Genomic DNA, 12844 nt, shown 5'->3' with positions numbered 1-12844 from the left:
TAGCCTCGGGTGAGAAAATTCTCCAAGTGCCCTTCATACTGCCCTTGACTGGGCACATCTTTAAGGCGTTCCTGCAGTGTCACCCTGCCACGAGGACAGTGCCACCCGCCAGAGCCCTGAAGCATGGAGTGAGAGGGCAGCTCACCTTTCTGAAGGACATTTCTACTTGCGTATCACCATTGAAGTTAAACTTAGCAACGGCTTCTCCGTATTCCAACACGTGCACTGGTGTCAGCTTCTTGGGCCGAGCCTTCTCCGCAGGGGGCAGAAGCTGAGAAAGGAAAAGGGGTAAAGGGAAAGAAAGAGGGGACATGGGAGGGAAGGAGGAAACAAAACACAAGTTCTCGGTGAATCAAGGGTGCTTTGGGCAGGACCGGGCTCTTCCTTAGAAGAAGCAGGAGCTGCGGTACCTCGACGTAGGTGCGCGGGAAGATGCCCACCCGGCCGTGGTGCTCTCCTTCGTACCAGTTCTGATCGATCTGCTTGTAAATGTAAACGATGTCTCCCTTTTGCAGAGGAAGCTCCCTGTCAACAGAGGATGTTAGCAGATGTTTCAGTAATGCGTAAGATTAAGACGTGTCGTTTTTGCAAAAGGAGACTTTGAGCGAGGTCAAAAGAACCAAATTATACAAGAGTGGGCTCCATATTTGGAAATGAGAACCCTACTAAAAGGCAGGAAATTACATCCCATTTGGCATTCTTCCAGGTTTTTTGTAGGATGGATGTTAAGTTTCTAACTAGCACTTGAAAGTGTTCAGAAGCCTTATTAGTCCGTTGTGGTTTTCTCCGTGTATTTTTTGCAAGTGCTTTCCTATGCTCAGAATGTTTACATAACACAAAGCAATACACTCGATAGTCTTAACTGATGTTCATTAAATGATAAAAACCATTTTCTTCTAGATACTGTCACTGCCTTCACTGCCCTCTTCTCTGCCCTGTCAAGGAATGCCTTCATTCCTTTAAATTACCATCAAATTACTTCTCATATATTAATATCCTCTATCATTCCACCCATCCACCCACCCATTTCACCATCCATCATGGTGCAGCAGAAAGGCTCGATTATGCAGATCTGGGTTCAAAAGTCGGTCATACCATTTACTAGCTCTGGAACCTTGGGCAAAATATTGATACTTAGTATCTCTGAGATGCTTTATCAAAATAGAAGCTAACTCAGAGTTGTTGGAAAATCCAACAAACTACAAATAAAACACTGAGCACCATGTCTGTCATATAATTAACACTCAGTAAATATGTTAATTCACTTCCTTTTCAACATAAAGGGATCTTGAAGTCAATTTTCAAATGTTCTTCATGCCCTTTTTCCAAGTTTTCCATATCCATCCTTTTGTTTGCCTAAATAACAATGATGTTAACCTCTAATGAGGACCACTTAAAAAAAAAAGACAAAAAGATAATTTATAAACAAAATGAGAACTTAAAAGGAGAACAAAAATTGTAACCTGAAGTTTTCTTGAATAAAAATAATAACCTAGATGTCTTCCACTTGTGTCAAACCAACGTCTGGAAAGAGGGGTGTCTGACTGCCGCATAGAGGGGCGCGCCTGTGCCGCGGTGTGCCAACAGGCCCCACGGTACGCGAGGGATGCGCGCTGAACAATGGGGCCACATCTGGAAAACTGCACAAAGTCAGCACTGTGCTGAACGAAAGAACAAGGCGGCCTTTGTGGGTCTCACATGGGTAGAGAGGATTCTAATTCGAAAGAGGCCTGTGAAGGGTCCCGGGCGTTTGTCTCTGTAAGAAGGAATGTCTTTGACTCAATTTTTTGCCATAGTCTTCCTTGGTGGTGTTCTGAAATCACCCCCTCACCCTTCCCACTCAACCAAGAGCACGTGGAAGAGAAAGAAAGGCCCTCAGCACATTCACCCGTGCCAGAGGTCTGCCGGCTCCAGCCCCGCTCCCCTACGCGACTTGCAGCCATCCAGGCAGGAGGGCGCCATGATGGCCCCACCAGGCAAACAGGTGAGAACAGCGCATGTGCGAGCGGGAGGCCTGCATTCATGCTCAAAGACGGACCAGGAGGTCCAGGGAAAACACGGTTGAGAAACGATCACGTGATGTACTGCAGATGGGACAATGAGAGGGCTGAGGCAGGAGGACGAAGCCCCTCTCCCACACTGGCGGCGTCGGTGAGTGGGGGCCAGTTCCGTCTAACTCAGCTTTCTCACCTGCTCTATTTGACAGGGTTGCTCTACAGAAAAAATTCTTGTAAGACTTTTAAAAATGAAATCCAGCCCTGGCCAGATGGCTCGGCTGGTTAGAGCATCCTCCCGAAGCACAGAGGTTGCTGGTTTGATCCTTGATCAGGGCACATACAGAAACAGACTGATGTTCCTGTCTCTCTCTCTCTCTCTTCTTCTTCTTCTTTAAAATTAAAAATGAAATCTAAGTAAATATCAGCCCAACCTGAGGTGGAGCAGCGGATAAAGTGTTGACCTGGAACACTGAGGTCTCCAGTTTGAAACCCCGCAGTTACCTGGTGAAGGCACATATGGAAGTTGATGTTTCCTGCTCCTCCCTCCTTTCTCTCTTTCTCTCTTTCCTCTCTCTAAAAATTAATAAATAAAATCTAAAAACAAAAATAAATCTGAGTAAATATAATATTGTCAACAGAACAGTATTCCTTGGATCTTTCTCAGTTAAAAAGAAGATATGTACTTGATAGAGCTAATATTTAATTTATAAATCTTTGTTATCCTCTTTGGTTAAAAAAAGCAGGGGTACTGATTTGCTACATTGTACAAAATGTTTTATAAGTAGTATGTTACCTTGGCTGCCTGTGCAAGCAAGGCATTTTTATGCCCATTTTACAGATGAGGAAATCTGAGCTAGGAGAGGGGTTGGTGACTTGTCCACAGTCACGGGGACAATGAGCAGCTAAGTCAGGACTCTAAAGCCAATACCCTTTCCGGCATGATGCCATCACTTCTTGTTAGCTGCTGAGCTAAAGGGTGAGTAATTACAAACATACCCCAGGGCACCAGATTTGTGCGCAGGTTGTGGTTTTGTGTTGGAGGAGGACATGGCTGAGCAGCCTCCACACAGTAGGTCCTAATGCAGGGGTCCCCAAACTTTTTACACAGGGGGCCAGTTCACTGTCCCTCAGACCGTTGGAGGGCCGGACTATAAAAAAACTATGAACAAATCCTTATGCACACTGCACATATCTTATTTTAAAGTAAGAAAACAAAATGGGAACAAATACAATATTTAAAATAAAGAACAAGTAAATTTAAATCAACAAGCTGACCAGTATTTAAATGGGAACTATGCTCCTCTCACTGACCACCAATGAAAGAGGTGCCCCTTCCGGAAGTGCAGTGGGGGCCAGATAAGTGGCCTCAGGGGGCCACATGTGGCCCGCGGGCCGTAGTTTGGGGACCCCTGTCCTAATGCCTGCGGGAGGGAAGCTCTCCCCCTAATCGCCAGACGGGAGGCCTCTTATCCTCAGGACAACGGGATGGCTGCTGGTCACTGCTGCCACCAAAAACTCCTGGGCCATTTAAATCCATAGTTAGATAGAAAGTGAACAGGCTCTTTTTGGAACCCTGCTTTGGTAGCATTCCCCAAATTTCATTCCATGGAAAATAGAAAGGTTTCCTGGACATCTAAATTTAGGTTAATACTGGGTTCAATAAGCTAATCAGGTTTCTTTCTTCATTGAAAGACTTCTTGAGCCAGGCATATGCCAACAGAAAAATATCTCTTCAAGGGTGGGTAGGATGTATGAACACGGTATGTGGTGGTCCCGGACCCACTCCTATGCTGGTACACTATGAGAAATTATTTTATAGAGCTAGCACTCTGAGAAACACACTTAGAGAAATGCTGGTCTCCTGTGGATTCCCACAAGCCTTTAACCTCTCGGGATATTGTAGCAAAACTGGTAGTTATCTTCCTAGAGGCTGGTTCTGGTTCGTTCACTAATCAGGAAAATTCAATCCCTACATAGGAGGCGGCAGGGTGGCAAAGTGGAAAGAGCGCAGGCTCTAGCACCAAGCTCCTTGGGTTTGAATCCTGACTCCATCACTGACCAGCCTGGGCAGGTTCCTTCACCATGCAGTCCCTCAGTTTCCCCATTTATACAAAGAGGTACTAGTAGCACCGACTTCACAGGATCACAGTGTAACTAGGCAGTGCGGTAATACAGTGTAAAGCACTTTGAACAGTGCGCAGCACATAGTAAACTCCATACAGCCCTGGGTTTTATCATTGGTTCTTCAGCTCTTCTCTATACGTGAACTTCTTGTTTCACAGAGGAGGTAAAATGGCAAACAAGTATGAGAGGTGGCACTTACTTTAGTGTCTGAGCTTTAAAGTCAAATTTAGCTCTGGCAGGTCTCATCTAAAGACAAGAAATAATGTCAAGTTAAAAGTCACAATTCATGTACAATGGAAAGGACACATTTTCACGACTTTCCAGAAAGCAAAGCAGAAAAATTCAATCTAACCAGTTCATTTTGGTGTACACATCTGGGAAAAACTCCACTTGTCTGACCTTAGCAGAACACTAGATGGATGTTTGGCCAACTACGTCATGCATGAGAACCTCCCTAAGGAGGGCCACATTTGGGGAGGAGATGGTTATAAAAGTCCCAAAGCTGAAGTTCTAGTTTCCCAAAGCTGAGCATGGCTATTAAAAAACAAAACAACGCAAAAACAAAACCCCAAAACAAAAGGGAGTTAGCCAGACGTCTTCCTGTTTAGGAATTTTTAGTCTTACTCTCTTATATTTTCTATTTGCCTGACTTAAGTTACAACCTGCAAGTGGATGAAACCATGACTCGCCTCGACATTATCTTCAACTCCATGCGTTTCCCATGATCTGGGAGATCATCCAGAAAGCCAGACACAGTGAGCCCCAAGCTCATTCTTTCTCCAAGGCTGCCCTTCCCATTTCTTGGGGCGCCCTCTCCTTCCAGAACTCCAGGCCTGGCTGTTCCCTTGGCCTTAGCCTCCCCTTCTCTATCACATCTGTCATTAGGTCACGCCAGCCCTCCCTCCCCTTCCACCCCTCCAGAGCCCTGCTCAGGTCTGACCTCTAGTTCACATGCACAAACAAAGCTTCCTTTGACTTCACTTCTCTTCACTCTAATCTACTGTCACTCAGGGGCACAAATAACATTCCTCAAATACTTCCATCACATCACTTCCTTGCTTTGAAGTTGGCTGAGGCTCTCAACTTGTCCCCCAGATCAAATTTCAGTTCCTGAAGTGGGTTGAGGCCTGTGGGTAATTTCTTCCCACTCATCCCTAATGGCCTTTACCTCTTACTACACTCTCCCTCTCCCCTTCAGGCAAGTTTGTTTGCTACACCTTGTCTAAACTCTCTTCTCTGTCTGGAATTTCTTCCTTTCCAATTCTGGCGAAGGAGTACAAAGTTCACCTTTACTTCCCCAGGTGTATTTGCAGATCTTTCTTCCCCACTATTAAAAGTAGTCATTTGACTGGTGGTGGCATAGTAGATAGGATGTCAGGGACACTGAGGACCCAGTTTTGAAATCCCAAGGTCTCTGGCTTGAATGTGGGCATATCTGGCTTGAGTGCAGGCTCACCAGCTTGAGCGTGGGATTGCTGGCTTGAGTGCGGGCTCACTAGCTTGAGTGCAGGGTCACTGGCCTGAGAGTGGGGTCATTGACATGATCCCATGGTTGCTGAGTTGAGCCCAAAGGTCGCCGGCTTGAGCAAGGGGTCACTGGCTCAGTTGGAGCCACCGGTCAAGGCACGTATGAGAAGCAATGAACAATTAAAGTGCTGCAACTGCGAGTCAGTGCTTCTCATCTCTCTCCCTTCCTGTCAGTCCGTCTTTCTCACTTGCTAAAATAAAAGTAGTTATTTAAACTAATTTCTTCTTCTTTTTAAAAAAAAAGAAAGATAGGGGAGAGAATTCATGTGAGCAAGCTGTTTACAGCTGCCAATATAATTCTGACCCCATGACTTTCTGGTCTAGGGAAGCAATGTGGTAAAAATTAAATCACAAATGTCCTCTTCAATATTAGAGGGCATGGCCAAAGTAGAGGGGGAAATGGGAGATTCTAGGTGAGAAATAAATGGTATTGAGAAACTTCATCAAACTGAAGTTTTCGATCTCCCTAAAGAGCTCTACAGAAGAGGGAGAGACCCTAACCCCTCAGAGATGTGCCCCGTGTGATCAGGCTCCTCTGGCTGGGTCGCGGGTCTCCTAGGGGTCTTAAGGGCCACGAGTTCTCCACAGGCATTTTTGATTTTTGTGTATTCATGGTGATGTTTCTATCCATCTGTCTATACACATACATATTAGAGGTCAAGTGAATGATAACAAATGCCACACAATCTCAATACCTGGATGGTGTCTGTCTGACCAAAGAACATATCATTTAACAGTCGTAGGAAAAAAACAAAAACAAAAACAACGGTTGTAGAACAGTTGTAGTCAAATAAGAAAAGAACAGATGTGGGGTTAATGATAAATGACAAGTTCACAGAGAAGCCAAATGACCGAAAATGTAACGACAAACATTTCATAGTGATTCCAGTAAAAGTGGAGGTCACCCATGACAGCTAGCTACAGGGCTGTGTGAACTTTAAAAATTTATACCAAAAGAGCACCATATTCACACTTGGAGTGGCAACTGAGTTCAGACAAAATGATCTAACCTGTCAAATTAATAAAGTTGTATAGGTGTGGCCCTGGCTGGAGAGCCCAGTTGGCTAGAGCACCGTCCTGACACACAAAAGCTGTGGGTTCGATCCCCAGTCAGGGTATATACAAGAACAGATCAATGTTTCTGTCTCTCTCTCTCTCTCTCTCTCTCTCTCCCTAAAATCAAGCAAAAAAAAAAAGGTTGTATAGGTGTTTAGTTTACTATTTAATTTATAAATTGGCTTAGGGCAATACTGGGGGTTGGTGAAATTTCTTTTTTCATTAGATACCCAAAGTTGAGGAACGCGGATTCTATGGAGCATGCTTCCCTCTTTCTCTCTCTGTGTATCCCTGAGGCCGAATGCACCTGGCTCCCCAGCACTGTTACTTACCACAACAGAGCTGCCTCTTCCTTTAGTCTACCAGCTTCCCAAGGGACTCCGCCTCCCCACCGGGTCTGGCACAGAACTAGTGGTCACCCGAAGTCTACCAGACGGGTCTGGAGTCTGTCTACACAGCCTTGTGGCCCTGGGGCTTGTTGGTGTCTATTTTCTCATGTCTTATCTGTCAACATCTAGGGCAGTGATTTTCAAAGTTTGGTCTCTAAACTGGTATCACCAACATCACCTGGGAACTGGTTAGAAATGCACGTTCTCAGGCCACACTCCAGAACCAGAAACTTTATAGAGGGAGCCCAGCAGTCTGTATTTTAACAAACCCCATGGGGGTTCTGATGTGCTCAAATTTGAGAGTCACTGCTCTAGAAGGGACGCAGGGTGGCTTAGGCAGTCTGCCTGCCTCTGTCCTTGGTAATTCTACCCCAGTGGCACCTCCACTCACATGTCCTGCCTCTACGTGTGAGTATGTCCGCCCAGGGTGCCTGCGTGTTCCCGTCTTCTCTACCACTCGCGAGCAAGCAGGCCCAGGGAATGAGGACCGACCATCGCCAGAGCCTTCAGGACAGGGGGTCTGGGGAGCTGGAGCAATCGGGGCTGAGGGGCGGGCCTTCCCTCGCAACTGATGGACACTTGGGAACTTCTGCCTCTTCCTTACGTCACTTTCAGCCTCCTTCCTGTCTCTCGCTGTCCTTCTTCTAATCTGTCTCCTTTTCTCTCTCTCTTCTTCCCAGACAACGATTTGACCACTAGCCAGTGTCACCTGTTATTCTAAAGATCGAAAAATGAATATTAATCTACTATACTGAAAGATTATAAAACTGTATATACTTTGGGTATCACTTATTTTCATAACCCCAAAAGGAGCTAACCTTAAGCAGGGCCACTGAAGGGTCACGTGGCGAAACAAACTCTGTCACAAGATGCAGCCTTTGGCCAGCACAAGGGTTGCAAAGTGTTGACCTTAGTGTAGGAGACCGAGGTCTGAACAAAATCACTTCAAAGCTTGGTGCTTTTCTGTTCGTTTTATAATACTAAGTTTTGTAATCTCAGCTGTGAAATGTCAAAATTCAGGGAACCAATGAAATCTCTCTCAGAGAGATCTCCCTCTCTTTAGCTCATCCTAACTGCAAAACCCTTTGGGGTTTCAACATTTGTCAGTGAGGCTTCATTTAGCACGACTGAACGCTACTCAATTAACTCACTATAAAATGATGACAGGCAGTGTTGTTTTCTGACAGTTCAATATGAATGTCACTAAATGTCAAGGTCAGTGTAAATAATGCATCGCTAGCTAACTTTTGTAACATAAGTTTCCCTCCACCATCTCTTTAAAGAATCTTGTCGCCTGACCAGGTGGTGGCACAGTGGATAGAGCGTTGGACTGGGATGCCGAGGACCCAGGTTCGAGACTCCAAGCTTGAGCACGGGCTCATCTGGCTTGAGCAAAAGCTCACCAGCTTGGACCCAAGGTCGCTGGCTCAAGCAAGGGGTTACTCGGTCTGCTGAAGGCCCGCGGTCAAGGCACATGTGAGAAAGCAATCAATGAACAACTAAGGTGTCGCAATGCGCAACGAAAACGAAAAACTAATGATTGAGGCTTCTCATCTCTCTCCGTTCCTGTCTGTCTGTCTGGCCCTGACTATCCCTCTCTCTGACTCTCTCTCTGTCACTGTAATAAAAAAAAAAAAAAAAGAATCTTGTCATTGTCCACACCACAGCTACTTACTGCATATGGACTAAGGTGTAAGGTTTCTAAGCAGAATGCACAGGCAACACAGTGTCATGATAAAAGGCAGATGTAGAGGACTGGACGCATGAAGGCAGCCGATGCTCTAAGGCATGCAGAGGGGTGCGCGCCAGCAAACCCCGGTCCCACAGCCAGGCATGCTTGGACATACAGAGCGCAGGACATGATGGGACCCGTGTCCATGGATCAGCCACAGAGAGCCAAAGCAAGCCTAAGGGAAGCCAGGATGACAGATGCTGTTTGGGGAACTAATTTGGCCTACAGAGGGAAGGCAAATATGGCTTTGGGTCAAGCAGCAGATCGAGGCGACCAAAACAGACCTCTGACCCAGATTTCCTTTTTGCCGTATCGTCTATATTGAGGAGGTCCCCAAAGCGCTCATTAGTGATAAACTGATGGTGCGTTGGAATGACGCCCGTGTGGCGTCGAGCTGCAATATCGGCCTCTTCTTGCTCGCGCTTAAGTCGTCTCTGGTCCGCTAAAAGTTTCTGCCATGAAATTGCATAAAATGGGCAGTGAATCGTCTGGTCCAGGGCATTGGAAAACTGCCAACAAAAACAACTCAGGAAGAAGGAGCTGGGTCAATAGGGAGGAAAGTTTAAGGTTAGATGTTGGAGGGGTTTTATGACCACGACCACTATAACTGCATCCCGGTGCCACTCGGCATAGGAAGGAGACAGACTGCACAGGAGACACCTGGGGAACCCTGGACTCAGGGACGGGTGGATTCTGTCCAGTTACACTGTCTGCAAACTAGCCCCTAGCTAAGCCCAAAGCCACTTCCCTGCTTACACAGGGGCAGCAAAGGCCAGGTGACCCAGGGGGCACGTCCAGAGCATGCATGAGCATGCTAGGCTGGTGGTAGGAGGCTGGAAGTGCTGTCTTGACCTCGCCTGAGCAGCGATGAGTTCCCACAGTGTGCTCCCGGGTGGGAACCAGCACTGGCCGACTCCTCCGCCCACGGCAGGCCTACTAAACCTGCTATGGGCTTTTACTCTCTGGGGTCTATAGCAACGAGGTCAATTTCTGTGCTTCCTATGGCTGTTATTCTAACATGCTCAATAGAGTGGGAGCCGCCCATTTCAGAAAATGTGGCACCCCTTCTCCTAGGCCAGCCAAACTTTTCTCTGGGCATCATTTTTAGGAGGCCTTAGCACAATGCTATGTATGTGACTGACACCATCAGTTAGTCTGTTGCTGCACTTTTAAACTTAACTTTTCTTCATTAGGTGTAATTAAGCTGAGTTGAAAGGAATGATGTAAAATATAAAGAGAGACGATATGGCCCTGGCCGGGTAGCTCTCTGAATAGAACACCGTCCCAGCGCGCTGAGGTCGCAGGTTTGATCCCCAGTCAGGGCACATATGAAAAGCAACCAATAAGTGCACAACTAAATGGAACAATTAAGTGGAACAACAAGTTGATGCTTCTCTCTTTCTCCCCCACTTCCTCTTTCTCTCAAATCAATGGATTTTTTTTTTTTTAAATATAGAAGATAAACTAAGAATAATGGTACAGGCAAGTCCCCAGGTTACAAATGAGATAGGTTCTGTAGGTTTGAACATGTTTAAGTACTTATATGCATAAAAAGGTAAAAATAAATACCATGTTAAGATAGACATCTGCCTAAGTTGCATTTAAGAGGTAAACGTACCTGTTCCAACTCACGCACATTCAGCTTAGGGACAAACTTACTGAACCCGTCTCGTTTGTAACCCGGGGACTGCTTGTACTTGGGTTTAGAAGAACTATGCTCTCCTAAATTAAGGAAATAGTAATCTATTTCTATTTTTAAATGTCTTTTAAAATAATTAGGCCCTGGTTGGGTGAGTGATTCAGTGGATAAAGGCATGCTAAGGTGGCAAATTCAATCCCAGGTCAGGGCACTTAGGAGAAGCAATCAATGAGTGCACAACTACATGGAACAACTAAGTGACCGGGAAGGTGATGCTTCTCTCCCTCTCTCTCCCCCCCCCCAAATCAATGGAAAAAAATAATTAAACAATGTTGCATTTACTCACTATCAATTGAAATGACCCTATGGAATAGAATTTTAATGTGTCTTATTTCATACCAAACATACATTCTTGATTTATATTTTCATAGGAAAAGTATTAATTATAACTGATAATTCTTACATTCTTAATAAAACATTAGTCTTTTACCAGTAGGCAATTAAATGCCTCAAGAGGTAGCTCACCCCAAATGATGGTGGGCCCGATTTTCCTATTTTTTCCAGGTTTTACAAATAATAAAGTAACAACTCATCAAATGGCAGTAGGATTTCCAGTCTTGGGTAAATTGTTGTAAACATTAGATAAGAAAAGACATAGGAAAGTGCTCTGCAGAGCAGAACAGAGACCTGGTTTCTAGCTCTGTGTCTGGTTTAAGGTTACTTGGTATGTGGCCCTGGGCAAGCCACTCCCCTGTGGCAGCCCTTTCCTGGATGAAACAAGGGAACTGACTAGATGACCACCAACGTCCCTTCCAGGACTGATACAGTATCATCAATGTTAATAATACAGCATAGACAAATGCCAGGATCCATTAGCTGGGAAGTGTGTTTTTCTGCAGCAATGGGGCTGGACTAATGCTTGACACCACATCTCTCTCTGGTGCTCTGGCCAATGTTCCATAAAATCTGTGGAAGTGGACAGGGAATGGAGCAAAGTCCCAAACCAGAGCTTGAATCTGACCTCAGTAAATCCATCATTCCCATAGTTGAACCGCATAAGCCAAAACGGTGAATCAAACACAGAGCTTTTAAGGGTCTTTGAGCCAGCGTTATTCAGGAAACAAGCTGTTCATCTTCTGAATGTACCTCTTAATATATCAATGGCTAAACCAACTAAGTAAAATATGCCTCCTGGGTGATAGGTAGAATTCTATCACAAAACCTTCCACGGTGGGTAATAAGGTTTATATGGTAAGTTGCAATAGTAGTCCCAGCCTAAACAGGTAGGACTCTATCTCCATGATGGTGACCAGAAATTCCTTTCTTCTTTGGCCTCATGAACACTCCCTGTATATGAGGTTCTCGCCCATTACTATCAATAATTCTAGACACCCAATGCTTCTCCTTTTTTCCCATGGACATGTGTAGAGGTCTGAATACTGTCTGCCCTGTGCCCAGAGAGTGGAGAGACAATGGCCGTTTCTGTCTTTTGTCTCACCATCTGACCGTAATGATTACCAGCCAGCTCTCCTCAAAGTTTTACCCTCAATCATTAAGGAAAATCCACCTAAACTCTGAAACCACTCAACCAAACAGAACAGCACACAGCTTCAGACTTGACAGGGCGAAGAACAGTTGCATAGACACAAACACTCTCCCCCTCCTGCCACCAGATTCAGAGCAATTCTTCTACCTCTTAGTTCACGACTGGAAAGTGGGCTTTGCAGCTGTTGAATCTCTAGGGCCCTATCTCCTGGGAATGCAAAGTCTAGAAAGCATGCCTCATATCAACCCTTTATCACAACAGAAGCTTGTGGTTTTGCCCCTTTAGCTAATATGCAGGGTGACCTCTGCCTCAATCCTGACAGAACGCGCTACCTTCCCAGCCCCACTAGTCACCCCACTGCGGTACGGACCTGTCAGGAGCTGCAAAGGCAGGTCTGCACCTGAAGCTCCTGGTGGGGGCTTACCACATTTATTGGAGTATTTCTCCTCTTCTAAGTTAAAGGCAATTTCAAATTGTTCCGTAGCATGGATCACAGCCATTATTTTCCAGTTTCCTCTTTCTCCTACTAAATTCTTCCCAATAGGAACTACGCTTTTTGCCAATAGAGGGGTGGGCAGTATTAGAGAACCATGTGGGTGGGTTTCCCTAGAGAACAACAAGGCGGGGGGGGGGGAGGGGAGGGAGAGAAGAGCAAAGAGCAATACTGGGTGGGTCACCTCTTTCTGAACCTCCAGTGCAGCGGTACTGGCTCGACGTGGCATTTAGAACCAAGTGCCTTGGGAAAGTCACTCCTACTTATTGGAAAAGTGGGCCAAACGCGAAGTGACTGGGCCTGTGTCACATAAAAAGGCACTTCTGACTGCCAGTCTTTGC

At 45.7% G+C, this 12844-nt stretch overlaps 1 protein-coding gene across 31 annotated transcripts in view; it reads right to left on the bottom strand.

Moving 5' to 3' along the window:
* Positions 1-12844, bottom strand: part of SORBS1 (sorbin and SH3 domain containing 1) — a 260387-nt gene that overhangs the window by 31685 nt on the left and 215858 nt on the right. For 28 of the 31 annotated variants that reach the window (XM_066354910.1, XM_066354907.1, XM_066354909.1 and 25 more), the window contains 4 exons: positions 9110-9277; positions 4321-4367; positions 411-525; positions 146-271 (listed from right to left, as the gene is read on the bottom strand). In XM_066354910.1, the coding sequence (XP_066211007.1) occupies positions 146-271; positions 411-525; positions 4321-4367; positions 9110-9277 (456 nt within the window). The remainder of the gene's footprint in view (positions 1-145; positions 272-410; positions 526-4320; positions 4368-9109; positions 9278-12844) is intronic. The other 3 variants (XM_066354914.1, XM_066354934.1, XM_066354931.1) reach the window with 1 other exon arrangement.

This window comes from Saccopteryx leptura, chromosome 13, assembly GCF_036850995.1.
Source record: "Saccopteryx leptura isolate mSacLep1 chromosome 13, mSacLep1_pri_phased_curated, whole genome shotgun sequence".
In the NCBI taxonomy this organism is placed as follows: Eukaryota; Metazoa; Chordata; class Mammalia; order Chiroptera; family Emballonuridae; genus Saccopteryx; species Saccopteryx leptura.
This window is presented reverse-complemented; position numbering and strand designations above follow the sequence as displayed.